Here is a 26,979-nt window from a genome sequence, read left to right on the forward strand (position 1 = left end):
ACCACAAGGAGGCACAATCAGTGTCTCCATGTGCCGGTCCCAAGTCCGGGTGAATGCAGAGGGTTTTGCTAGGAAGGTCACCAGAATTAGGCCTGTAACAAGTATCCAGGTGCTCGAGTACTCACGATTTACTCCCGAAAATTCAAGTACGGATATTCGCAACGTCCACGATCGCTGATTTATGATCTTTTTAATTAATTGTAGTAAAATACGATCAAAATATCATCCGGGGACGATGTATTTTTGCTCCAAAATGCAGATAAATATAGGATTATAAGTTTACAAACTAAAACAAAGCCGAAAGAGAGGCGATACTGCGACCGGAAGTAGACACATCTTCGTGACGGCGAAGCTTCCGGTTTTCAAAGTAAAACTAACGAGAGCTTTTTTCCGTTCAAAATCTGAGACTGAAGTTCCGCTCACAGACATAACTTCTGAAAAAAATGAATTCTTCTTAACATCGGAGCTTTAGCTCCAGTTTTTAAATTCTTTTGGTTATGGTAACTCTTCAAGCTTTGACACAATTAACGAAACTCCATTTTATTTTGAAGAATCGCAGCCTCGCGCTGCTGAAGGTGGATGTAATCAACGTGAATCAGCTGATTCTGCTGCCAAAAAAACACTTCTTTTATACGGGCTCTGCACCAATATGTGATGCTTAGAACGTAAAATATTGAAGAACTTTGAGGATAGAAAACTGTAGATAAAATTTTCAGGTTTTTCTGTTAAATGATCCAAAACAGCAGTGATTTTTATCATTTTTATGTTGTTTTACTGCTGAACCAAAAGATTGACAAGAAAGTTTAAAATGACTAAACAAAATTATTTTATCTGAATCTTTGTTTTTTTCAGTTTTGTTGATTCTGATCTCCTGTCCTAAATGAAGGTATAAATGATGATTAAATACAAATAATTCAAATTTTCATCCATCCAGTAAATAGACATACACATAGCAATAAACATTATATTAAAAAGTAAGAATCGTGGTTCGATTCGTGAATTGAATCGGATCCCCACCTAAGCAATGATCCACAGCCTACTAGGTTTAGAGTCTTTTCAATGAAGATCTGACCAGAGACTCACCAATCCCTGAACATATTTAGGTTTTATTTGTTTTTAATGTTTCACATCTTATTTCTGTCCACATAGAATCATGGTGGTTGACCTGGTCTATTTCTGCTACCTTCAGTTAGTCAGTTTCATGGACCAGCACAAAAGCACAGACACTGTCTTGTTATAGAAAACCGTCCCACTCCGACCATCTTTTGTAAAAGCGTTCCCAGTGGTCTCTTTGTTATGATTATGACGTTTTTATTCTAAATAAAAAAAAAACTATGTTGTTTTTGATTACATAGTTTCTGCATATGCGTGTTAGTTTATTAGAAATTCACCTCTGAGTTATTGGTGGGAGTGTTGGCCTGGAGGAATCCCGCCCCCATTTCCCATCATCAACCTGTTTACACTCCTTTTTTTATATATATTACTAATTCACGACTATCCAGAAAGAGTTACAAAATACACATTTGGCGCCAATCATTTAAGATTAAGAAAACCTTTATTAGTCCTACAATGGTGAAAATTGCAATTTCTGCAATTTCTGATCAGCATCACGTCCAACCACAAGAACTGTCATGACATCATTTCCCACAATGCTTCATTTTGTAGTCATCAAGGTGGCTTTCAGTCAGCGCAGTGCCAGATTTCTAGCTGCACTCACCTAGGCAGGCTTCTTGCACCCGCCCTTTTCTTGCAATATTTTTTATGATGATTAACATGTGACGTCAGAGGAAAAAACCTCCCAACATGCGCTGCAATCCAGACGATCTGTGCAGCGCTGCATCCGCCTGCATGATCTCAAACATACATATTGACTCTAATAAGCCCAGATTTAAAACAATTTGAATAAACTTATCAAAAAATACAATCTTGATTTTAATTTTAACATAGAAAAATGCAACAATATCATGTGAAAACAACAAACTTTTCATCTGTGATTAAACTACATTTCCCATGAGCTCTTGAGTGACTATAGTAATGGTCAACAAAAGTGTTACTCTTGGTTAAATAAGTGGTTATTCTTGTTCATAAATCACAAATTTAGCATTATTTCTAACTTTTCGTATCCCTAAATGTTTTATAGGCGTACATAAGTTGCATTTATTTTTTAAAGCTTTTTAACAGATTGCATCTGTACCATAGACTGTATAAGAATATTATTATTTACAGTCTATGATCTGTACTCATTTGTGCAGAGGAACTGAGCAGTGAAACAGGATGTGCTGCCATCTACTGTCCTGAGCACATAAGCCTGCTGTAAACACTTGAGTTGAGCATGTTAGTTTTTGTTACAGTCTTCCATATAAATCCAGCATGGACGGCGATACTATCAAGTTGTTAGTGAAGCTCGTGATCGAGGGCCGGCTGAGCTCTGTCCAGGAACAGGTGACTTCCGGCGGGTCCGAGGCGGCCCACATGCTCAGCAGCAAACATTTGGGCCGCTCGGGAGACACTCTGCTGCATTATGCCGCCAGACACGGACATGTGGATATTGTGGAGTACCTCATAACCCAACTGGGCTTCGATGTGGACGTGTGCAACAACGACTATAAGACGCCGCTGCACGAAGCTGCTTCTATGGGTCACAAGGAATGTATCCGCCACCTGCTTCAGGAAGGAGCCAAAGTGGACAGTTTGAAGAAATCTGACTGGTGAGGAGACATGTTCGTCATTTTATAAATAAATAAATAAATAAGATAGAAATGATGTAGCGCCCCCTACCAGCTATTTAGTGCATTGTTATCTGGAACATATTGCGTCTCCTTCGATAGCTCAGTTGGTAGAGCGGAGGACTGTAGGGCTGTATTGCTGAAATCCTTAGGTCGCTGGTTCGAATCCGGCTCGAAGGAAACCCCTTTTTTTATTTAAAAAAATCTTATAAAATACATTTAAAGATACACTTTGTTTTTGTTTATCATTTTCATTTGCTCCACGTATTTCCAATTTTATCTTCCTCAATTTTATACAAATGAAGCGAAGTAAAACTCGTGTTTTGGTCAAGAAATGGTGATATGTCAGTGTAATGGTTCATCTTAAAAACTTTTGCCGATACATTTCATAGTCAATATTGGTCCATTTTGAACGATCCGAACTATTAACCAAAAATCGACCTGAAATATATTTAGCCAAAAATTTACCCGCTGCAAGTACCGGACCTAGAATCGAACTCGCGACCTTGTGGTTCCTAAAAGCGACTATGACTTTCTGGGTCATACAGTAATTAGACCGCACATACTTGTGGATTTATCCATAAAATAAAAAAGAGAAAAGTTAACAATCTATGAAAGTTACAACATTTTTAATAGTTATTTGTACTTGTTTACAAAAAACACTTATTTGAAGGTTTTCAGGCTTTCAAAATATTTGAAAAATGATCTATAAACTGTAAGGAATATTTTTGTAACCCAAAAGCTGAAAATGTTCAGCTGATTTTTAAAATACAAGTTCACTTTTATAACAAAAGTTTACTTTTATTTGGACTAGAATCTTAAAAATGAAATATTAAAAATGAGAGATTTTACCATTTAACAAGATCAGCCTCTCATGTTTAATTTCCCAACGGTAACAAATCAAAAGGAAAAAAATAGAAACAAAGGGCTAGAATAAATAAATAATTGTAATAGGTTTTTTTTATGACAAGACATGACTGGTTCTGAAAAATGTGTCTTAGAAATAAAGCCAGAACACCAAAACAACACCAGCTGTTTGACTGGTGTTGTGTCCAGATCTAAAACCAGCTGAAAACTCTTAGAGGATCACAAAATGAAACACGCAACAAAAACGAAGCAGAACCGCAAAACAATTGCAGCAACTGCATCTATCTTTTGCTGTAAATCCTCCTCTGCATCTGTTCTCAAACTCTTTATTTTACAGAAATTTTACAGACATTTTTATAAATGACAGACTGATTCAGTGACTCCAGGGTCTTGTTTGTTCTTTTCCTAGGACTCCTCTCATGATGGCGTGCAATCGGAAAAACCTGGATGTGATTCAGGAGCTGCTGGATCACGGTGCCGACCCTGCGCTGAGGAACAAGGATGGCTGGAACTCCTTCCACATTGCCTGCAGGGAGGGAGATCCTCTAGTGGTGGAGCATCTGCTTCTTGTTTTCCCTGACATATGGAGGACGGAGAGCAAGACACGCAGAACGCCGCTGCACACTGCAGGTGAAGGAGCCTTAAATGCATATTTAAGCTTTCGATTTGATTTAAAAGCATGCACGTGTGGTTAAATTCTACTTATTCCTAATGTGTCGTCTTCTTATCATTCAGCAATGCATGGCTGTGAAGCAGTTGTAAGGGTTTTGTTGGATAGGTAGGTGGTACTGGAAGTACTCGTCAGTTAAGTAAGAACTACTAAATGAATGCTCCCTGAATGATGCTTGACTGGTCCTCTTCTAGGTGCAGCTACACCCCAGACAGCAGAGACAGCTGTGGAGTCACTCCTTTCATGGATGCCGTTCGGAATGGACACATCTCCGTGGCCAGGCTGCTTTTGGAGAAACACCAGGTCCGGCATGACCCAACGGCATACAGTCTTTATGAGGGCATCCCTGACTTATGGTCTACGTGACAGGCATCACCGATGGCAGCTGATATACTAGGGGCTCAGCCGGTGCACCAGGTCGCTGTCACTGGACAGGAGGAGGCGCTCCGATTTCTGGTGGGGGACCTCAAAGTGGAGGTGAATCAGAGGGCGACTGGCATCCAGATCACTGCGCTGCATTATGCCGCTAAGGTTAGAGGAGTTAACCGTTAAGGACCAAAAAACCAACCCTTTTTAATGTTTAAACAACTTTGTTGCTGCTATTGTCTTCCACCGTGTTCAGGAGGGTCACTCATCCATCATCAAGACCCTGGTGGAGCTGGGAGCAGACCTTCATGCTCGAGACAAAAAGGGACGAACTGGTCAGTAGGGCTTCATACTTTAATTTATCCACTTTGTCCTGATAGTAATTTTGCAAACACAAACACGTGTAACACGCACAACCCTCACATCAATAGACTACCTCTCTACCTCTACCAGAGTCCTGGGAGCTTGAGGGTGCTTTTCAGTTTGGGGGTACCTGCCCGAGTACTGCGGTTCCTCTCTGAGTCCCTGGTATTTCTCCAGTTTCTCATGTTCCTTCTTCCTGATGCTGCCATCGCTTGGTACTATCACATCCACCACAACGGCTTTCCTCTACACCACTACGTCTTGTTGGTTCGCCATTACCATCCCGTCCATCTGTATCTGGAATCCCACAGGATCTTTGATCTCTCTCATTCTCTACTAGTGCTGCTACAAACGAATATTTTAAAAGTCGACAAATCACCGATTATTTTTTCCGATTAGTCGACTAATAGGATAATGCACAAACTGGACGTAAAGCACACATCTTAACCATCATTAACTTTAAACTAACTAAAAACTAGATATATAGCATTACCTGCCATAATGCTAGTGTGGATTCTGTAAGCTAAATTTGACTGCTGAAGATGCTAGTGCTGATAGTTGAAGATGCTAAAATTTATAGCTAGAATCACTGAAGCTAAAGGCTAGCTAAAATATTAGTTAAATGCCAAATTAGCCTAAAAAACTAAATAAATAAAGCCTAAATTAGCCAAAATAGCTAGCATGCAGCTAAAACATTTACTAAACTTCAAAATAGCCTAAAAAATGTCGCCAAAATAGCTAGCATGAAGCTGAAATATTAGCTAAACTCCAAAATAACCTAAAAACTGAAAAAATACGAAATTCGCCAAAATAGCTAGCATGTATCTGAAATATTAGCTAAAATCCAAGTTAGCCCTAAAACTGAAAAAAATACTAAATTAGCCAAAACAGATAGAATAACACCATTATAATGTTCAACTTTACTACACTCTGACTCCATATGTTATGAAATAACGACTAATCAACAATTAAATTAGTTTTGGACTATTTTAATAGTCAGTTAGTCGACTAATCGTGGCAGCCCTATTCTCTACCACACTCAGAAGGTCTTTCCCATTTGGACCCTGTAGTTTCCCGTCCATGGGGCTGCATGGTGGTGCAGTGGCTCTCGCCTCACAGCACAAAGGCTCTGGTTCAAATCCCAGCTCAGATATTCAGATATGCATGTTCTCTCCAGGCTCTCCGGCTTCCTCCCACTGTCCAAAGACACACTTCACTAAATCGTCCCTATGTGTGCTGTGAGTGTGTATGATTGTGTATCCCTGCGATAGGATGGCGACCTGTCCAGGGGGAATCTCCCCTTCATTATGGGTTATGACTTAGTAGATGTAACGATACTTTCACATATCTGTTTTTGATTGTGTACCAGAGTTGAAGTTGTCAACCTGGTGAAAATATCTTTATGTTTTGTTGTCCACTAACATTTCCTAGTTGTATCTTCTCTTCTCTTGTCAGCTCTTCATATGGCTTGCATCGGGCAGCATGCAGAGACGGTCAGGACGCTGCTGCTGCTTGGTCTGAAAGATTCCCCGGATGCTTCTGGAACAATGGCCCAACAGCTCGCTAAAAAACCTGGCGTAGTTCAAGCTTTTGAATGTGTCTCACCAGAGGGATCTTAGAAATTTCTGCTGCAACTTTTTCTTCATGGTTTCCTTGAGTAAAGGAAAGAGTCCAGCGGAGACTGATCCGATCAGCTTGAATGGGATGCTTCCGGACGACTTGATGTACTTGGACCTTGTTAAATCCTTAAATAGTTTCATTGAAAGAATATAGTGTTGAGAATAAAGTTGAAGAGGTAAGGCATTTTAGAAAATAGGGCCAAGATTTGCTTTAAAAACAAATAAATACCTAAAAGCTGAAGACTTTGAGTGGAATGGGAATTACTTATATCTACATTGAGATGTTATTCTAAAGGTTAAAAGTGTCACGCAACAGGACATTTAGAGGCTAACTCCACTCTTTGCTTGGGAGAAAGGGATCCGTGACTCAGTGCTAAAATGATGCTAGCATCATAAGCTAATAAAGGTTAGTGTACTAAGCAAACAATCCTGAGTGAAATGTTTTTTGCAAATCCATCACCAGGACAGAGTTCGCTGGATTCAGTGCCAAATGCATTCAAACCCTGTTGCCTAGCTTCCAAGTCTACTAAAGCTAACACGCTAATATCCCAGTTTTTCAGTATCAAGGTGGACGGGGCTTTTATACTGGAGCTGCAGAGCATGATGACGTGAAACTTCTGACATGACGCGGGACTTCCACCAGTTGACCAATCACAAAATTCAACTGTAATACCTCGTTTCCACCTGTAGGGGGGCAGCGCACCGTCTACAATTTCAGGGACTTAACAAGTTTTTTTTAATTTGTCAAAAATGTGGCAAGGACCAACATAAAGGAGTTTTAAAGCCCCATTTATGCAGGTCAACAACCCCAAAAAAGATGATTTAGTGTTTAGTTGCACAAACACAAAACACATATCTGTCGGAGAGCTGGGGCCCATTCCAGATACAAGATTTCTTAATGATTTGATTTTTCTTATTTTTTCAGGAATAACTTTTGTTCACTGCTAGCTTTTATACCACTACTGAATCTGAACTTTTATGAGTTCCAAGTCTATCAGCTTATTGCGAAAGATTTAATGTCATTTATTTAAAAAAAATCTCTATCTCAGCTAATTTTAAGGATTTTCTTTCAATAATTTGATTTCAAATGAAAGTATTCCAATTACATGTGTAACTTTCCAGCTTTTTAAACCACAAGCTAGTAACCAATCAGATTGCGCTGTCAGTGAGTGACAGCTCAGCGACCCGCCCCTCACCGCCTGACGCCGCACCACAGCCCCTTTTTCATTTCCACCTCCACAGATCTCCATTTTCTAGCTACCAGATTTCCTAAGGCGGAAGACCGAACAATTAGAAAGATGAATGAAGAATATGACGTTATCGTGCTTGGCACTGGGCTGACGGTGAGCAGATCTTTTTTAGATGTTATTAGTTTGCATGGAAGTGATTTGCAACCTGTTGTTACCAGTGCGGTTAGCGCCTGTCAGTGGTGCTCGGGCCTAGAGGGATGGGCTAACGCTAAGTAGCTAGCTTAGCTGTAGCGTGTAATGTAATGGAAAAGAAGACTAATAAGCTACTTGTTAGCATTTGACCGAATTCTGTCTATAAAGATGAATGACAATCGTAAGCTAGCACGAATATATCAAATAGACTTTATGTACTCATATATATTTATGCTGCAATTGTTAGTTGGGATTTAACCCCATATAAGTGCGCTGCTTTTTATGTTTTTCCAGCTTTTCTTCGCAGCGCGGATAGCTAGTCCGCTAACGTTAGCCGATAAGCTAGCTAATTAGCTTGCTAACGAGAGATCAGCGACTCGTTTAAGCTTCTGCGATTAATCTATTTTACAATGTCTTTGTAGAGGGGATTATTGGTTCTGTGTCACTCTGACGACGTTTTAATTTGTTCAAATAATGAAAAGTAAAAACGTCGAAATTGGCGTCAAGTTCGCGGAGTTTCCGTTTTAGCCTGTAGAATTCATTTTACCGACTTTGCATAAAATACTCAAATTTGTTAACGACTAAAATCAGGAAATAGAATGTGTACTTTATTGTAAAAATAAAACCACGCAAATGACTTAAACGAAACTACTGAGGAGCTTCAGCGCGTCCGTTTCCGCCACTGACTTTCAGGCTGACAGATTGAAACTTCAAATCGATTTTATGTCGTTTAAAGCTAGAATGTAAAGAAATGCACCGAGATCTAACACGTATATGGAGCAGACTGCAGTCTTGCTGTTTGTTTAGTGTATATTTACTCAAGACGTGGTCAACATTTCTGTGCTACTGCTTCACAGAGGCGGTTTCAGGCCTCCTGACTCGCTGTCAATTTTCAATGGTTGATGCTTTTTGTAGGAATCGCGTGATGTCTTTACAGTCAGTTAGCAGCTTTATTGTTGGTGCTAAATTGCTTTTACACCAGTAACTATTTAAAATTGAGTATTTTTCCACCTTTTCTTTTAATTGTTATTCCAACTCTATAATCTTAAAATGAGTGAATCCAAAATGGACATAAGGTGACACATGTTTAATACTATCTGAAGGGGAAAGCTGGTTGTTTCAAGGGGGAACTGAAAGAAAATTAAAGCTCAATTATTGATCAGGAGAGATATGTAACCTAAAAAGCCCTTCGTGCCACTGAATATGATTTTAGTTCCCCTAACAAATAATGGACTTCACCAACATTTGTCTCCTTCCTCTTTTTGCTTCTCCCACAAACAGGTGTTAAGTTATTCCTACAAATCCAGTCAGTTTTCGGTCTCACCTTTCAAATAAGCATTGTCGATGTTTTTGTTGATGTTGTCCCCGGTCGAGTCATGTATCGGTTAAGAACACATTCTCTAAAGTTAGAACTGACATTTGTTATGTCCGAATTCCCTCCCTGCTCCTTGACTACTAAAAAACCAAATGGTACAGGACTATCAAGAGCCCCGGATTTTAAAAGCAATTCAAACACCATGTTTTTGAAGTAAAAAATAAATGAATATGATACAAAGATTAATTATTAATCCACTGTGTTCTGAAGATACAACAGAGTATTATGGCCACTTTATAAAGAACATTTTATTTTTAAAATGACAAATTTAAATCTTGTAAATTTATGAGAAAAATGTCGCAACTGCTAAATTACAAGAATAAAGTCTTACTTTTGTTACTTTAAAAATCATAGGCTAAGTTTAAGACTTTTAATCTTATAAATCTACAAGATTTACTAATTTACTAAATCTCGTAAATTTACGAGAAAAATTCGTAACTGCTAATTTACGAGAACAAAGTCGTTTATTTATGGTCAGGCAAAATTTAAGAGTGTTAATCTTGTAAATCTACGAGATTTAAAGTCGTAAATTTACAAGAAAAAACTCGTAAATTTATGAGATTAAAGATCGTAAATTCACGAGATTTGAAGTCCTAAATTTAAAATCATATTACTTTTTTCTTTTGGTGGCCCTGATACTCCATCGTATGAAGATGAATACTTGGATGATTCTTTTTTTTTGTCAAATGAAAAATCATTCAAACACAATGGTGTGTATTCACCACTCTAGTGAGCATTGATCATCAATACATACTGGTCGTTTGCAGAGACTTCTGGGAAATTTCTAGAGTGCTAGATTTTGTAAATGAATGTTTGGACAGCACTACAAAACGACAAACACACTATATAGGGCACTAAGTTAGTAGTGAAGGAATTTGGACACAACCATGTTTTAGACATTTGTTATTGCCAAACCACTTTAGTACTAATGGCTGTATTTATTTAGATTACAATAAAACTGATTCAATTTCAGTATCACTGTTAAACTTCTGAAAGAATTCAATTCTGATTTACAAAGTAAAGATTTTACTCTTTTTTTTTAAGGGATGTAACTATTAATTTTAACTTTCATTCAATATTTATGGTTGCTGATTTCATTCCTTTTCAATTTTGTTTCATTTAAATTTGAACAATTTGATCCGATTGACTTTATCCAAAACTTCCACCAGTGTGACTCGGAGATAAATACCTGGGACTGAACAGTTCAGGTCAAATTTTCCAGATTTCTTGTATTTCTTCCAAGATTTGTAAATTAAATATGCGTACAAACAAGTTAGTTTAGGTTCATAAAGTTCAGCCTGCTTTTTTTTTCCACATCAAAACAATAGAAACATTATTGGAAGATTCTACCATACTTTATGGTCACGTCTGCAGAAATCAGTGTTTCCATACATTGGATTGTAAAGATGGTTGATCAGTTTTTACTGACATCACATGTGTGTTATCTGCTGTTATAGCACTTTTTAAAGCTCTAGTAAAATAAACTTACCGTGCTTGAATCCAAATGATATTTTCCTATATTGCTTATCTAATTTTGAAACCATTTATTAATAGTATATTTCGATTTAATTCTGCCTCAGACACATTAATCTGGTTGGATCTAAGGAATATGAATCGATTCACCAATTAATTGATTCTAATTTAATTGAATAAAATCAACACGATTTGATTAAATGTTAATTTAATTTTAACAGAACTTCTGCTCTTCTAGAACCGGGGTGTCAAACTCATTCACACTGAGTTTTTTGGTGTTTGTAACAGTTCCATTAAAGAGAAACTAAAAAGTCAGTAATAGCTGCAGTATCACTGTTTAGAGATGGAATTCAGAAATGATAAATGGGAACATCATTTGCACATTTGAGTTCAGACATAAAAATCTCAAACTGTTTATGAACATCCCTTTAGCCTTCACACTGTTCTGAACTGCAGCACATTCCATTCTAATTGTATAAGCATGTCACATGTTAGGACTCTGCAAACCTCTGCGGTAAACTAAACTGTCCCATGTGTAAAAAATGTTTATGCTTTGATTTTTAATTCACATGAGCTCACTTTAAGAAAAAGGTAGTGTATGACAAACGATAAACTTACAAGTAAAGCATCTAGTCGCTACTACAAAAACTGCTTTACCTTTTAGGATATATAAACTCACACATACAATTCTTACATGTATAGCAATCAAACTCTCCTGAAGCTAAAACGTTTGCATTGTGTAGCTACTTTAATTGAAACATTTTTATATATATTTTTTTATATATATAAATGGTAAGAATGTGTTTTAGGTTTAAGCATGAATATTTTTGTTTTTAGGGTTACCAGGGATCCTTTGTGTGCTAATGCTGATCTGCTTTGTTGTGTATTGAAGGTTCATCTGAACCCGAGTAGCCTTTTTTTGCTTGCTGTGAACTTCACTTGTAAGGAAAAATAAAAATTGGGGCCCGGGGTTATGGAACTAAATCGGGGCCAATATTATTTGAGACTCGAATAAAACAACTTGAAAAAAAATTAGTGCTTGGCCAGAAAACTGTGAAGTGTCCAAAGCCTTAATGCTATTCTGAAATAAATGTCTTATTTTCAGCTTCAAATGTTCTGTTTTATAGATTTAAAAACTCAAAATCTCACATGCAAAACTTTTTTTCAATTTCAAATCTTTTTTCTTTATTTTATCTCTTTTTTTTCTTTTTTTTTTTGTTTTCAAATCTAAAAATTTCAGGTAGGGCGGGGCTAACCTGAAGGACCAATCAAAATCGATGAAGGATGTAACTTCAGTCGCGGTGCATTCACTGACTCTGAGAACTGTGATTATTACCTACATAAGGACGTTTTCGATGCCTGTATGTAACACAAAAAGATGGCGCTTTGAACGGGCTAGAACGGCGTTTTGGATGCGCGGTTTGTACGCAATAAAACTCTATTTTTACACCTGTCTTGAGTCAATTTTAGACTATGATAGTAAAGACGATACAACCATTTACTGACCATAATTATCACAGTTCTCAGAGTCGGTGAACGCACTAGGACTGAAGTCACCACCCTCATCGATTTTAATTGGTCCTTCAGGTTAGCCCCACCCCAAAGTTCCACAACGGGGCCCAAAGTTTATAAACTGAAAATTTCAGATACGAAAGCAAAAAAAAAAGGTTTGAAATTGAAAATGTGAGTTTTGAAGCCTACAAAACTGAACATTTGAAGCTGAAAATAACGTTTATTTTAGAATAGCAAAAAGTTTCGGACATTTTACTTACTTTTCGGCCAAACGCCAATATGTTTTCAATTTGTTTTATTTGGGTTTAAATGATATTGACCATAAGGGGGGTCTTCATCATAGCTAAATGTACATCAGTAGAAGTATCAGATCTAGAGAACATGCCAGTGGGACCACAGTCAGTTACACAATATTTTATTGCTTTTCTTGAGTTATTGCTGGATTGTTTTTTTGAGAGTATTTTATCAGGAGCTAGCTTGGATGTTTGAGAATACAAAATAAAAAATATAGGAGAGCCAAAGTCTAGTTATTGTGGTGTATTCCAAGAAAACCAGAACAATATTTGCTCAGTATTTAAATTTGGGATTTGTAACATAGACGACAGTGTTTCTTCCATAATTGGAGCTAAAACTGCAATTTGGAAAAGTGGAACACTGAATCACAAGTGAAATTCTAGGTCAGAAAATATAACCTGTAATCAAGTCTAAGGATAAATGAGGGATTCAGGAGATGGAGATTGTGTGTTGCATTTGGAAACTCCTACTTTTTGGTCACTTTTGGAGTGTTATGGTTTGGAGTTGTTTCTATGGAAACTATTTTATGACTGCTTCCAGACTTTAGTTATCTTCATAAAACACAAGAAAAAGGTTTGTTTAGCGGAGAAAAAAAGTTACTGTAAGCCACAAACAGAAAGCAGTATTTGTAGTGCATGATGGCGTGCACATAGATGTGCCTGGTTTAAAATATTTACAACCAGGGATTATTTAATATAACTGAAGATCAGGACAAATGATTATTGTTGTGGTGCACTTTTTGGTCACTAGTTGGGTATCAGCCTTTTTTTTTGCAGTCAGAACAAAAAAATCACAGAAGAACAAAGGTGAGCTGGAAAAAAACCTGAATTAGCCAAAACAGCTAGCATGTAGCTGAAATATTAGCTAAACTTCAAAATAGCCTAAAAAAATCTTAGTAAATGCCGAAATAGTGAAAAAGCTAGCAGAATGACAATTTTTACAACGTTAAAATCGTAACTTTTTAACATAATTATGAATAATAAAAAGGCAGGAATATTATTCCAGAATAAATCAACTTAAACCTTAAATAACTTTCAATATTTTACTCTCCATAAAAATATATTTTGTCAAAATGATATTAGTTAAAAATAAGTGTAAGATAACATCAGGCCATTAATAACAATAAAATAAAATGATCTGGAGGGCCGGATAGAATTACCCAGAGGGCCAGGTCCGGCCCCCGGGCCTTGACTTTGACACATGTGGTTTACACTATAACACAACAGGAAATACACAAAACACTGTTCTTTTGTTCATAAAATGGTTGAAATCATTTGAACCAAACATTACTAAATTTATAGCACAGTTTGGTGAACAAATATCTATTTTATTATACCAGCCTATCACCATGATGCAGGTGAGGATGGGTCTGACACATGGTTACATCTCCTGGAAACACACTACTGTAAGGGCAGGATGTGTGGACCAGCTGGATTACATGTTTTGAGTGTGTTCTTTCTGAGCTACACTTAAAACTCTAGAAAATTCTAGTTTTTCTTACTGACCTCTTACAATTTTCTGCTGTACATGGCTTTCAAAAAATCCTTTCAGTCTGGTTAACGACGAAGCTGCACCGCTTGATGGATCATTGGGCATTATGGGTACTGGATACGTTACAACTAAATAATGTTGTTGAGTCATTGTGAATGAGTCGAATAAAGTTGTGTAACTATCTGCAAATGCTGCCTATTACAGATAAGAGGAAACATGAATAACACAGTTCACTAGACAAACTTCCCATTAACCCCTCCACCTAATCGCCTGCCTCTTGACCCTTCAAGGCATTCTGGGTAGTGTAGTTGTAGATTTTAATTTTATGCTATAAACGACTAAATAAAAATTCCAGAATATTAGATGTGTAAAACTCTACAGCAGAAATGTTAAAATAGATGAGCAGTCATCAGAGATATTCTACATGTTCATTTTTCCACATCTCACAGTTGGATTGATTGAATTTAAAAATAGACTTTGATATTCTACTATTTATCTCTTTTCCTTTTACAGGAATGCATCCTGTCAGGCATCATGTCAGTGAAGGGGAAAAGGGTTTTGCACATGGATCGCAACTCCTACTATGGAGCTGAGAGCGCCTCCATCACACCTCTTGAAGATGTAAGCTTGGACTGCAGTGAAATGACACTGTTCTGTTGGATATGGCTCATATTTTAAAGGCTGCTCCTCTTCCTCCTTGCAGCTCTTCAAGCGCTTCAACATTCCCGGCAACCCCCCAGACTCAATGGGAAAAGGCCGGGATTGGAACGTGGACCTCATCCCCAAGTTCCTGATGGCTAACGGTATTTCCTGTTCCTTGTCATTGAGAAGCAGAAAACCAGTTTTCTAAACTTTGGTTGAACATATTTTAAGGTTATGCCGTCTTGAAGATGTTTGGAACATGTGTCCATTAGTGGTGCCACAAACAATTATTTTGATAGTTGATTAATCACCGATTATTTTTTTTGACTAATCGGGTCATGTGCAAACTGGATGTGAAGCACACATCTTGATCATCATTAGCTTTAAACTAACTAAAAACTAGATATATAGCATTGCTAGTGCAATGATGCTAGTGTGAATGCTGTAAGCTGAATTTGGCCACTATAGATGTTAGTGGTGATAGCTAAAAATGCTGAAGTTAATTGCTGAAAACGCTGAAGCTGATAGCTAAAAACGGCTGAAGCTAAAATATTAGTTAAATGCCAAATTAGCCTAAAAAAAACCAACAAATTAGCCAAAATAGCTAGCATGTAGCTAAAAAATTAGCTAAACTCCCAAATAGCCTAAAAATAAAAAAAATCCTAAATTAGCCAAAACAGATAGCATGTAGCTGAAATATTAGCCTAACTCCAAAGTAGCCTAAAAAATGAAAAAATCCTAAATTAGCCAGAACAGCTAGCATGTAGCTTAAATATTAACTTAACTCCAAAATAGCATAAAAACTGAAAAAATCCTAAATTAGTCAACATAGCTAGCATGTACCTGAAATATTAGCTTAACTCCAAAATAGCCTATAAAACCTTAATAAATACCAAAACAGTCCAAAAATCCAGAATAATGTCATTATAACTTTCAACTTTAGGTATTTCCTATTTTAAAATACACATTGTGACCCTGACATACATAACTAATGCTTTAAACTCATCACTAAGAACAAGTTTGACTCTGAAATTGAGAAATTGGTTCACGTTTTTCATGGTTTTTGTCCATCTCTGACCTTCACGTCTTCTTGTTTCAGGCCAGCTGGTCCGCATGCTGCTGATCACACAGGTGACCCGCTACCTGGATTTTAAAGTGGTTGAAGGAAGCTATGTGTACAAGGGAGGAAAAATCCATAAAGTCCCTTCTACTGAGACCGAGGCCCTAGCATCGAGTAAGATCTATTCCCTGAATCATTTTGGAGACTGCTAACCTTTTTCTTACTGTAATAAAATAGGATTTAGGAATCCATTGGTTCTGGTTTTAATTTGTCTTGTCAATTTAAGGCCTCATGGGATTGTTTGAGAAGCGGCGCTTCAGAAAGTTCCTGATGTTTGTCTCCAACTTTGACGAGAACGACCCAAAAACCATGGAGGACGTGGATCCTAACAAGACGACGATGAGGGCCATCTTTCAGAAGTTCAGCCTTGGGCAGGAGGTCATGGACTTCACCGGCCACTCCCTGGCGCTCTACCGCACAGACGAGTCAGTGCTCTCTGGAGTTTTCTTAATATGCTTTAACTCCAGATGGTTAATGTCCTGAATGTGTTTCCCTGCAGTTACCTGGATCAACCGTGCATCCAAACAATAAACAGAATAAAACTTTACAGCGAGTCTTTGGCCAGGTATGGCAAGAGCCCATACCTCTACCCTCTGTATGGTCTGGGAGAACTTCCACAAGGCTTTGCCAGGTAAAACAAAAAAAGATTTAAGGGTTATTAGTTTGTGACCAACTATGTGTAACTTTCTGACCTTCATTCCAGATTGAGCGCCATCTACGGAGGGACGTACATGCTGAACAAACCAATAGAAGAGATCGTGATTGAGAAGGGGAAGGTGGTGGGAGTCAAGTCAGAGGGAGAGGTGAGCGTGCTGCTCGTCACACTATTCTCAGTAAAATATTGGAAGTTTTAAAGTTTTAAAATTGGCATCATTTTCTTCTTTAACTCTTAGTTGGCGCTAGTATTAGACTCAGCGCACCATCCTTTCAATAAAGCTTATACAAATACATATTTTAACTGCAAAAGCTGGTGTGACCACTAGATGGCACTGTAACCTGATTGAAAGTAATAGCTGTGATGAGTAAACATTCAACTGCTTTTCTCTATTTTCTCACCATAGATCGCAAGGTGCAAGCAACTGATCTGTGACCCCAGCTATATAATGGACCGCGTGAAGAAAGTGGGTCAGGTCATCAGGGTCATTTGCATCTTGAGCCACCCTATCGCCAACACGGGTGACATCAACTCTTGCCAGATCATCATCCCCCAAAATCAGGTCAACAGGAAGCACGGTGAGTACGAGCAGGTCTTTGTTCTGTAGTTTAATTTATTGCCAGGTGCACACAGGCAGCTGACGATAAGTTTCCAAAAGATTAACATGACTTTTTCTGCTTTCAGACATCTACGTTTGTATGATCTCCTTTGCTCACAATGTGGCCGCACAGGGTAAATACATCGCTATCGTCAGCACCACAGTGGAGACAGGAAATCCGGAGAAGGAGATCAAGCCGGCTCTGGACCTGCTCGAGCCCATTGAGCAGAAGTTTGTCAGCATCAGCGACCAGTATGAACCTGTTGACATGGGCACTGACAGTCAGGTAGGATCGTGTTACAGCAGGGGTCAAACTCAATCGAACAAGGGGCCAAAATCCAAAACACACCTTAGGTCGCGGGCCGAACAGGATAAACATTTATTCAACACTCTAAAACTGCATTTTTAAAACATTAACATAATTATGCACTAGATATATAGCATTACCTGTAATAATGCTAGTGTGAATGCTGTAAGCTGAATGTGGCCGCTGAAGATGCTGATAGCCAGCTAAAATGTTAGCTAAATGCAAAATTAGCCTAAAAAACAAACAAAAAAATGTAGGTTAGCCAAAACAGCTAGCATGTAGCTTAAAAATAGCTCAACTTCAAAATATCCTTAAAGCTAAATTAGCCAAAACAGCTAATACGTAGCTGAAATATTAGCCAAAGTGCAATACACCCTAAAAAACAAAAAAAGAAAAACTAAATTAGCCAAAACAGCTAATATGTAGCTAAAATATTAAACATCAAAACAGCCTAAAAAAACAAAACAAAAAAAACCTAAATTAGCCAAAACAGCTAGTATGTAGCTGAAATATTAGTTAAACTTTAAAATAAAATAAAAAAAATCATAAGTAAAATCTTAGTAAATCCCAAAATAGTCCAAAAAGCCAGCAGAATGACAATTTTGAAACTTTGAAACCATAGCTTTTTAACATAATTATGAATAACAAAAAGGCAGGAATATTATTCCAGAATAAATCAATTAAAACCTTAAATAACTTTCAATATTTTTCTCTCCATAAAAATATATTTTGTCAAAATTATACGTTAGAAATAAGTGCAAGATAATATCGGGGCATTAATAACAATAAAATAAAATCATCTGGAGGGCCGAATAGAATTATTTAGAGGGCCAGATCCGGCCCCCGGGCCATGACTTTGACACATGTCTTACATCATCATGGTGTTATTAAAAACAGCTACATTCAAGTCTTCTCAGCACCAGTAAACTGTCCCGAAACATAAATTCCGTTTGTCTTCCCCACTAGATTTTCATCTCCCGCTCCTACGATGCTACGACTCACTTTGAGACGACCTGCAACGACATCAAAGACATCTACCGGAGGATGACTGGCTCAGAATTTGACTTTGCGGAGATGGAGCGCGGAAAGCAGGACATCTTCGGCGACGCTGCAGAGTAGAGACGACGCATCATCAAGCACCAACAGAAATTCTACAAAAAAACAAATTAAAAAATGTACAAACCTGTGGGCCAACTGCATATTCACAGAGAGTTTGCCCATCATGAAGTTGATGATATATAGAGGTATGATAGAGTTTTAGGGTTCAGGGATGGAACAAAGCTTTTTCAGATCATTCGTTGCACTAAACATTGGAAATGCCGAGTTGACAGTAAGACCCTACAGATGATGCACAAGTCCAAAGATGCCAAATCAAACGAGTCCTAATCACTAAAACAAGACGGTATTTGTGAAGAGGGGTGTTAGACTTTCTGTCGTGTAAAAGTTTCTATCTGCAAATTCTGTGTTTTGTTTGGAAAGCTCTTCTTGTTGTCTCAGATTGAGAAGGACTCGGCTTTGTCCTTTTGTATTAAATCATGTATCTGTTTCTGGGTTCTGGTAATTATAGCAAAATACAGATTGCAGCACATCACATGGTCAGATTTTGTGAAATAAAGTGATTTACTGTGGGCTATTTTCATATGTATATTTTTTTACTTGGTAATGTCATCAAATCCCTGCAGATGAATCTGACGAGCCACAGCAGCAAACTGTACCTGAACCTGAACTTCCTGCTCAACAGCCTGACTTACATTATCGCATTAAAGAGTCCTTAATTCCTGTGTTGTAATAAATGATGGGAGACCCAAACATTACCAGCAGATGTGGTTCACTGTAATTGCTTAAAGAAGGACCAAATGTGTGCTGCAGCAGTGATGAATTGATTAGAGCCCTGACATGCTGTAACGAAAAGCATCTGTAAGGAGACTTGGGCTCAAATGATTTCTGTACTGCAAAGTAAAGGAAACGGAAAGCCCATGGCGTTTTGTTGTCATTTATTTAAAGTTTGTAGAGTGAAACGGTCGTATTTTGAGCTAATTTATCTAAAGAACTGTGTTCTTTTTCCTGCGTTGAAGCTTAATTTGGCGGCCTGTGTTTGACCACTAAAAACTACATTTCCCACAATTCCGCGGGTTCGTTCCCGATAAATCCCGGCGTGTTTTCAGTGAGTTATTCCCGTTCTGGGCCCGAGCAGACTCATGGAGCTGACGGCAGCTCGACGCTCGTTCCTCTGTGACATCGGTGAGCAGGAGCCGCTTTCTCTGCGGTTTTTACCGCGTTAGCCTTAAATGGCGCAATTCAACAAGAATCCAGCTGGATAGTTCAGTCACGATGATTAGCATAATTTTTATATTGTTGCATAATGATCCAAACGTAAAAGCCTAATTAATTTAAAAGCATTGTAAGTATAACACTTTACCCCAAACAGGCTTATTTCTGGTGGGCGTGGTTTGGAAATCAGAATAAAAAACACGCTGAAGTAGCACCTTGTAGAGCGGCGTCAACTAAAATACAGGGGCGGACTTACCATGAGGTGAGGGTGGACACTCGCCTATACACCTTGGGGCTCCACTTTAAAAATATCTTAAATATTTTCCACACTCAATATTATTTAATTTTATCATAAAGAACTAAATTCACTAAAATGGCACGAGACTGCTCATGTGAAAGTGTTTCATCCTCCCGCCACCACTCTGCACTAATGGAACATTCCGTCAACAGCAGGTTAGCAGCAGACAGGAAACTCTGAAGAGATTGGGGGGAAAATTGTAAGATTAAAAAGTGTAGATTTATAAAAGTGGCGGTAAATGATCACAATCATGCTGCTGACGCAATAAAAGAGAGGGAAAAAAATAATTACACAAAATTCCAACAATGCAAATTAACCCATGAACACTCCAGTGTTTACTGTAACTTTTCAACCTTTAACACAATCAAACACATGTTTTAATTTGATTAAAATTAAATATATATATACTTTAAAAAAGAAAATTTTGAATTTCCAAACTGTCACTTTTGTTCTCATTTTAGTGCCAATTGCAAAACAACAAATCCTCCAACAGCACATGAATGTGGAAAAGTACAAAAGTAGTTTTATATGTAGTGGGGAGACACCAAAATGCAGGAGAAGTAAAACATTTACCATAATTAGTCCAGTTTGGCGGGCCAGATTAAATAGTTAATTGGTCTGTAATTTTCCCATCAGCGATCTAAATATAAATGTGACCCAGAAATAAAAATTAAAAAAAAGGAACACAAGGGGAACACAGCACCAGCTACTGAAGAACGTAAGACTGGACACACCTACCTGTGCACTGCATGGATCAGTTTAGGACTTGGATCTTGGAATGCTTCAAACTGTGGAGCAGGAGTGTCAAACTCGATCACTCAAGGGGCCAAAATCCAAAACACACCTTAGGTCGCGGGCCGAACAGGATAAATATTTTTTTTAAAAACTCTAAGGCTAAATTTTTAAAATTGGAAATGTGTTGCTCCTTCAGACTTTGGAAAACATGTTTCTTTGTGAAACCTTTGGTACTCCCCATAGATGACATTTCAATGTGATAATCAGCAGGATTTAACCAAATAGTTTGATGGATTTTGTTTTTCAGGTTTCTGGGCGGACCGCACTACTTTGCATGAGGCAGCGTCCCAAGGCAGGACGCTGCAACTGAAGCAGCTTATAGAAAGAGGAGCTTCTGTTAACATGGTCACAGTGGACAACATCACGCCGCTTCATGAAGCCTGCATTCAGGCTCACCCAAACTGCACCCGCCTGCTGCTGGAGGCTGGAGCTCAGGTCCACAATGAGCCTGCTTGTGTGGAGACAGAAAAACTAAATTACAAGCACAAAATTGCAATAATAATAAAACAATTGACTTGCTTCTCAGGTAGATATTCGAAACGTTCATGGCAGCACTCCTCTTTGCTGTGCTTGTGCTGCTGGAAGTCTGGAGAGTGTCTGCTTGAGTATGGAGCCCAAGTAAACCCATCTCTTACAGCTCTGACTGCCTCCCCTCTCCACGAGGCCTGCATACAAGGTAAGCCTTTAAACCAGGGGTGTCAAACTCAATCACACAAGGGGCCAAAATCCAAAACACACCTTAGATCGCGGGCTGAACAGGATAAACATTTATTGAACACTCTAAAACTACGTTTATAAAACTTAAAAAAAAAACATTTCTTAACATATATAAGAACTAAATATATATCATTACCTGTGATAATGCTAGTGTGAATGCTGTAAGCTGAATTTGACCTCTGAAAATGCTAGTGCTGATAGCTGAAGCTGAAATTGATAGTTAAAGACGCTGGAGCTTATAGTCAGCTAAAATATTAGCTATGTGCCAAATTTGCCTAATAAACAAACAAAAAAACTCAAGTTAGCCAAATTGGCAAAATTTGCTGAAAAAAATTGCTAATTTTTAAAATAGCCCAAAACCTGAAAAAAAAGCTTAAATTAGCCAAAACAGCTAGCAAAATAGCCTAAAAAATCGTAGTAAATCCCCCAAATAGTACAAAAAGCAATTGGAATGCCATTTTTTAAAACTGTAAAACCGTAACTTTTTAACATAATTATGACCTAGATATATAGCATTACCGGTGATAATGCTAGTGTGCTGTAAGCTGAACACTGAAGATGGTGCTGATAGCTAAAAATTGATAGCTGAAAATGCTGAAGCTAATAGCTGAGTAAAATATTAGCTATATGCCAAATTAGCCTTAAAAAAATAAAGAAAAACCTAGGTTTGCCAAAAAGCTAGCATGTTGCTGAAAAAATAAGCTAAACTTCAAAATAGACTATAACCTGGAAAAATAAACAAAATTTGCCAAAACAGCTAGCATGTAAATATTAGCTAAACTCCAAAACAGTCTAAAAAAAAACTTAAGAAGAAAAGTCTAAATTAGCCAAAACAGCTAGCATGTAGCTGAAATGTTAGCTAAACTCCAAAATAGCCTAAAAATCATAGTAAATGCCAAAATAGTCTAAAAAGCTAACAGAATAACAATTTTTATAACTTTAAAATGTAACTTTTTAACATAATTATTCATTCACCATCTATCCATCTTTCTGACCGCTTCTTCCCTTTCGGGGTCGCGGGGGTGCCGGAGCCTATCCCGGCTACTGATGGGCGAAGGCGGGGTACACCCTGGACAGGTCGCCAGTCTGTCACAGGGCCTCAATCACACACACATTCACTCTCACATTCACACCTAGGGGCAATTCAGAGTCACCAAATAACCTATGAAGCATGTTTTTGGACGGTGGGAGGAAGCCGGAGTCCCCGGTGAAAACCCACGCATGCACGGGGAGAACATGCAAACTCCACACAGAAAGGTCCCAGCCGGGATTTGAACCGGGGCCTTCTCGCTGTGAGGCGAGAGCGCTAACCACTGCGCCACCGTGCAGCCCTTTTAACATAATTATGAATAATAAAAAGACAGGAATATTATTCCAGAATAAATCAACTTAAACCTTAAATAACTTTCAATGTTTTACTCTCCATAAAAATATATTTTGTCAAAATTATTTCTAACTTTTATAACATTGGGCCATTAATAACAATAAAATAAAATAGTTTGGAGGGCCGGATAGAATTACCCGGAGGGCCGGATTCGCTCCCCGGGCCTTGACTTTCACACATGTGTCTTAAAGCAACAATGAGAAGGACTTTAGTAAAACCTCTTAGTGAAATGTTTCCTTCCCGTCAGGTAACGCTGATGTAGTGAGGCTGATGATAGTCAGCGGTGCTAAACTGGAGGCTTTCGATGTCCACTTTGGGCCTCCTCTCCACATTGCCTGTGCTAAAGGAAATGTCGTTTGTGTGAAGGAGCTGCTGATGGCAGGCTAGTCCCAAAAATATATTATTAAACAAAAATAAAAAGAGTGCAGAGAAAGGATGGGCATAATCATTTTTTCATGCAGGTGCCAATGTGAATTCCGTGAAGTTCCATGAGACGGCCTTGCACCATGCGGCCCGAGTCCACATGGTGGACTTGATCGAGCTGCTGGTGGAGTTTGGAGCCAACGTGTATGCCAGCGACAACCACGGAAGAAAGCCTGTGGACTACACAACGCCTGCCTCCCCCTCCTTCTCCTGCCTTCAGTTTTATGAAAGTGGGTTTTTGTAAGTTTCCTATTTAGCTTGTTGAACAGTTTGATCTTAGACAAACTTGTTCCTGACAGGTAATCCTCTCAGCCTGCAGCAGCTCTGCAGGATTGCTGTGAGGAGAATGCTGGGCACCCGAGCATCAGAGGTCATCAGTCGGCTGAGCCTGTCGCACCGCATCCTCGATTACCTGCAACACTGTGATCATCACACATCACTCCTCTGACTCCTGTCCTGACTGGGGCTTTGGGATCTTCCTTAAAGACTCACTTCTATGAAAATTGTGTTTTTGGCATTTTGGTGAAAGATCTTCAAAAAGTGAAACAAGAAGAAACAGTTCATTGAGTTTGATCCAACGTTTATGAACAAACTTGGAGGTTTTTTGGGGTTGAAAAAACTCCAACTCAAAGCTGCTGCAGAGACTGTAATCCTTAAAGAAAAAAAAAACATTTATAAAAGCTTTAAAAATAATCACACATTTTCATTACAGAATCTCAACAGTCCAGATGGGTGTATTTTAATAAACATTTATAGATACAGTGTAGATACAGAGCAAGTCATCAAAGGTCAACAGAAAAATGTTTCGAGTAATGAGAGATGCGACTTGTTTGTGTTCCAGTTTTTATAATTTCAGACTTCACATCAAGAGAGTCTCAGTGACTTTCTGAGCAAAAGTCTCCTCATTTCAACGGAGAGTCAAACTCAACATTTTAAAAATAGAAAACCAATCTTAAGACCAATATAATGTTGTAAGATCAGTAATGAACCAATTTCTTTTTTTTTTAGTTTAAGCTAATAAAATGACCAGGTTACTTGAAATTAGTTTTGCAAAAAGATTATCAATACAATGATATTGAAAGAAAGAAACTCTCAGATGGACGTTTTTTTTGGATTTTTAAAAATTTGTGGAAACATTGAATAATAGCATTTCACCTTATATTTTTTATTTTTTGTTAATCTCACATTTTACTGCATGGAGCCTTCTATGGGGTCAAATCAAGATAAAGTGAACGAAAAAACAGAAAATAGACATAACTGAATTTTTTTTTTTATTTGAAAACTGAAAAAATGTAAATTTGAAAGCAAGATATTGTAAATTTGAAAAAAAAAACGTTTTACATTTATAGCTATTTTTGTTCCAAATTTTCGCAATTTTCTCCCAAATTTTCAAGATTTAATTCAAGTTTTCATTTCTTTTTTTGTTTTCAAATAACTTTTTTTTCCAAGTTCTTTGTATTTTTTTTTCAAATTTTCGTTTTTTTTATTATCAGTTTTTCTCTAAATTTTCAGAACTCTCTTTTAAATTTTCCATTTTTTAAATAAAAAGAAGTTTTCAAAATTTGAAAGAAAAAAAAACGTTTTTCGAAAACTAAAAAAAACCCCTGAAAACTTGAAATAAATCTTGAAAATGTGGGGAAAAAATAGCGAAAACATGAAATAAAAGAAAACCATAAATGTAAAGACTTTTTTTTTTCAAAATTTTCAGTTTTTTTTTTTTTTTTATCTTCAAAGCTTTTTTTTAATTTTCAGTTTTTGAAATTGAAAGCATGTTTTGAAAATTTGAAAAAGACCTGAAAATTTGAAAAAAAAAAGTTTTATGGAAACTAAAAATAAAACTGAAAACTTAAAATAAATCTTGAAGATTTGGCAAATAAAATAATGAAAACTTGAAATAAAGAAAACTATAGGTTTTTTTTCAATTTTTCAGTATTTTTTTCAAATTTTCAATTTTTTTTCAGTTTCAATTTTTCAGGAAAAAAAACAGTTACAATGTCTATTTTTCAAGTTTCCAATCTGTTAATTCGTTCACTTTAAGCTGATCCTGATTTGACCCCATAACCTTCCCTCACCTGGAAAAGGTATGAGCGACTGGCTTTAGTGGAGCATGAGCTGCACTCACCGACAGCCAAAAGAGTCAATATTTCCTCATCATTTCCATTCACACGTTTTCTTTGTGTAAACACAGCTCTGTTTGACAAAAGCAGCTCATATTATCAGTTATCATCTTATACTAGCCCACGAGCTGAAATAAACCCAGCAGCTCTGAACAGTGCTGTGAGGACAAGATCTGCAGGATCATTGACAAAAATTACAACAGCTTGTAAAAACACTCTAAGCAACAGTTTTCGAAAATCTACATGAAATTCGTTTTAATCAAGTAGTACAGCTGATTCAAGAAAGAAAAAGTACATTTTACATTTTAGCTTATTTGAAAAAGTGCTTGTATCCATAAGTGCTAATGTTCCTAAAGTCTGTCTCAGGTCCTGAGCAGATCTGAAGATAAGCGTGCAACGAGGAGGTCATGTTTGGCACTGCGCCGTTTGGGAGCGCATCGACAACGAAGCCGGTCGTCGCCGACGCAGCTCTTCCACGCCATCCGACGCTCACTGATAGCAGAGGTAGCTAATGAGGAGTTTTGGTATTTCCAGGTGACCTATGACCTTCAGAGCGGTGGTGCCCAGTTTCCTCCTCACTGCCAGCCGGCTGAGCTGCTGCAGGCTCATCGGAGAGGCTGCAGGCCGGAGAAGAGGCAACAATTAGCAAAGAGTCATGTTTTCTGTTAGTGATCACATGTTAGTGCAGTGGTTAGCGCAGCTGCCTTCCACTGCAAAGGTTGAGGGTTCATATCCTGGCTAGTGAGATGTGTAATTTAATTCTTAAGAATTTAAATTAAATAAATACTTATTTTAACATTTTCCCAGCAGCTGTTTCTTGTATATTTTGGAGTTTTATTCATTGGCTAAAGTTCAACTTTAGGAATCTTACTCTCATAGGAGTGCAGACAGGCAGCAGAGGGGGAGCCCGGAGCGGTGTAATCCACAGGCTTCCTGTTGTGTTGATCTCGCGCGTAGATGTTGGCCCCGAACTCCACCAGCGCCTCGATCATCTCCACCCGCATGTTCTTGGCCGCGTGGTGTAGCGGGGTCTCGTGCAGCCGAGCTGCATTCACTTTAGCACCTGAGGGTGAAATGAAAGCTCCACTGAAGTCGGCATTGAAATGTTTAGATCGTGTGTCAAAGTCAAGGCCCGGGGGCCGGATACGGCCCTCCGGGTAATTCTATCCGGCCCTCAACATAATATTATTTTATTGTTATTCATGGTCCGATTCTATTTTGCGCTCATTTCTAACTTGTATAATTTTGACAAAATATATTTTATAGAGAGTAAAATATTAAAGTTATTTAAGGTTTAAGTTGATTTATTCTGAATAATATTCCTGCATTTTTATTATTCATATTTATGTTAAAAAGTTACAGTTTTTGAGTTATAAAAATGTCATTCTGCAAGCTTTTTGGAGAATTTTGTCATTTACTGAGATGTTTAGCCCAGTGGTCCCCAACCACCGGGCCGCGGACCGGTACCGGGCCGCAGACCCATTGCCACCGGGCCGCGGAAGAATTTAGGGACG

General features: G+C 37.9%; 4 protein-coding genes and 1 non-coding gene across 5 annotated transcripts in view; 4 read left to right on the forward strand and 1 right to left on the reverse strand.

Annotated features, from left to right (window-relative positions):
* The first annotated feature begins 2,245 nt into the window (after window positions 1-2,245).
* ankrd16 (ankyrin repeat domain 16) lies at window positions 2,246-7,035 on the forward strand. Its single transcript, XM_024282939.2, has 7 exons — window positions 2,246-2,708; window positions 4,003-4,223; window positions 4,329-4,371; window positions 4,458-4,566; window positions 4,633-4,794; window positions 4,886-4,964; window positions 6,448-7,035. Exons 1-7 carry the CDS (start codon window positions 2,371-2,373, stop codon window positions 6,609-6,611), a joined length of 1,116 nt encoding a protein of 371 aa, XP_024138707.1. The 5' UTR covers window positions 2,246-2,370; the 3' UTR covers window positions 6,612-7,035.
* On the forward strand, window positions 2,819-2,906 carry trnay-gua. The gene is given in 2 exon segments: window positions 2,819-2,855; window positions 2,871-2,906. It is a non-coding gene; the product is annotated as a tRNA-Tyr (tRNA).
* Window positions 7,036-7,796: 761 nt separating the features above from the next.
* Window positions 7,797-19,435, forward strand: gdi2 (GDP dissociation inhibitor 2). Its single transcript, XM_024286620.2, has 10 exons — window positions 7,797-7,954; window positions 14,652-14,759; window positions 14,842-14,941; window positions 15,880-16,014; window positions 16,127-16,325; window positions 16,400-16,531; window positions 16,604-16,703; window positions 16,962-17,133; window positions 17,240-17,439; window positions 18,427-19,435. The coding sequence occupies exons 1-10, from the start codon at window positions 7,910-7,912 to the stop codon at window positions 18,577-18,579; spliced, it is 1,344 nt and encodes a 447-aa protein (XP_024142388.1). The 5' UTR covers window positions 7,797-7,909; the 3' UTR covers window positions 18,580-19,435.
* A 148-nt stretch (window positions 19,436-19,583) lies between these two features.
* On the forward strand, window positions 19,584-24,127 carry asb13a.1 (ankyrin repeat and SOCS box containing 13a, tandem duplicate 1). Its single transcript, XM_036210194.1, is given in 7 exon segments — window positions 19,584-19,701; window positions 21,072-21,259; window positions 21,351-21,414; window positions 21,417-21,500; window positions 23,173-23,307; window positions 23,387-23,578; window positions 23,648-24,127. Coding segments are annotated over 7 exon segments (855 nt in total). The 5' UTR covers window positions 19,584-19,658; the 3' UTR covers window positions 23,797-24,127.
* Window positions 24,128-25,693: 1,566 nt separating this feature from the next.
* LOC112155146 (ankyrin repeat and SOCS box protein 13) overlaps window positions 25,694-26,979 on the reverse strand; it is a 5,169-nt gene continuing 3,883 nt past the window's right edge. Inside the window, exons 5-6 of the mRNA XM_024286644.2 lie at window positions 26,337-26,528; window positions 25,694-26,082 (exon numbers count right to left, since the gene is read on the reverse strand). Coding sequence (XP_024142412.1) covers window positions 25,955-26,082; window positions 26,337-26,528 — 320 coding nt within the window. The 3' untranslated portion in view covers window positions 25,694-25,954. The remainder of the gene's footprint in view (window positions 26,083-26,336; window positions 26,529-26,979) is intronic.

Source organism: Oryzias melastigma, linkage group LG23 (assembly GCF_002922805.2).
Source record: "Oryzias melastigma strain HK-1 linkage group LG23, ASM292280v2, whole genome shotgun sequence".
NCBI classification, from domain to species: Eukaryota; Metazoa; Chordata; class Actinopteri; order Beloniformes; family Adrianichthyidae; genus Oryzias; species Oryzias melastigma.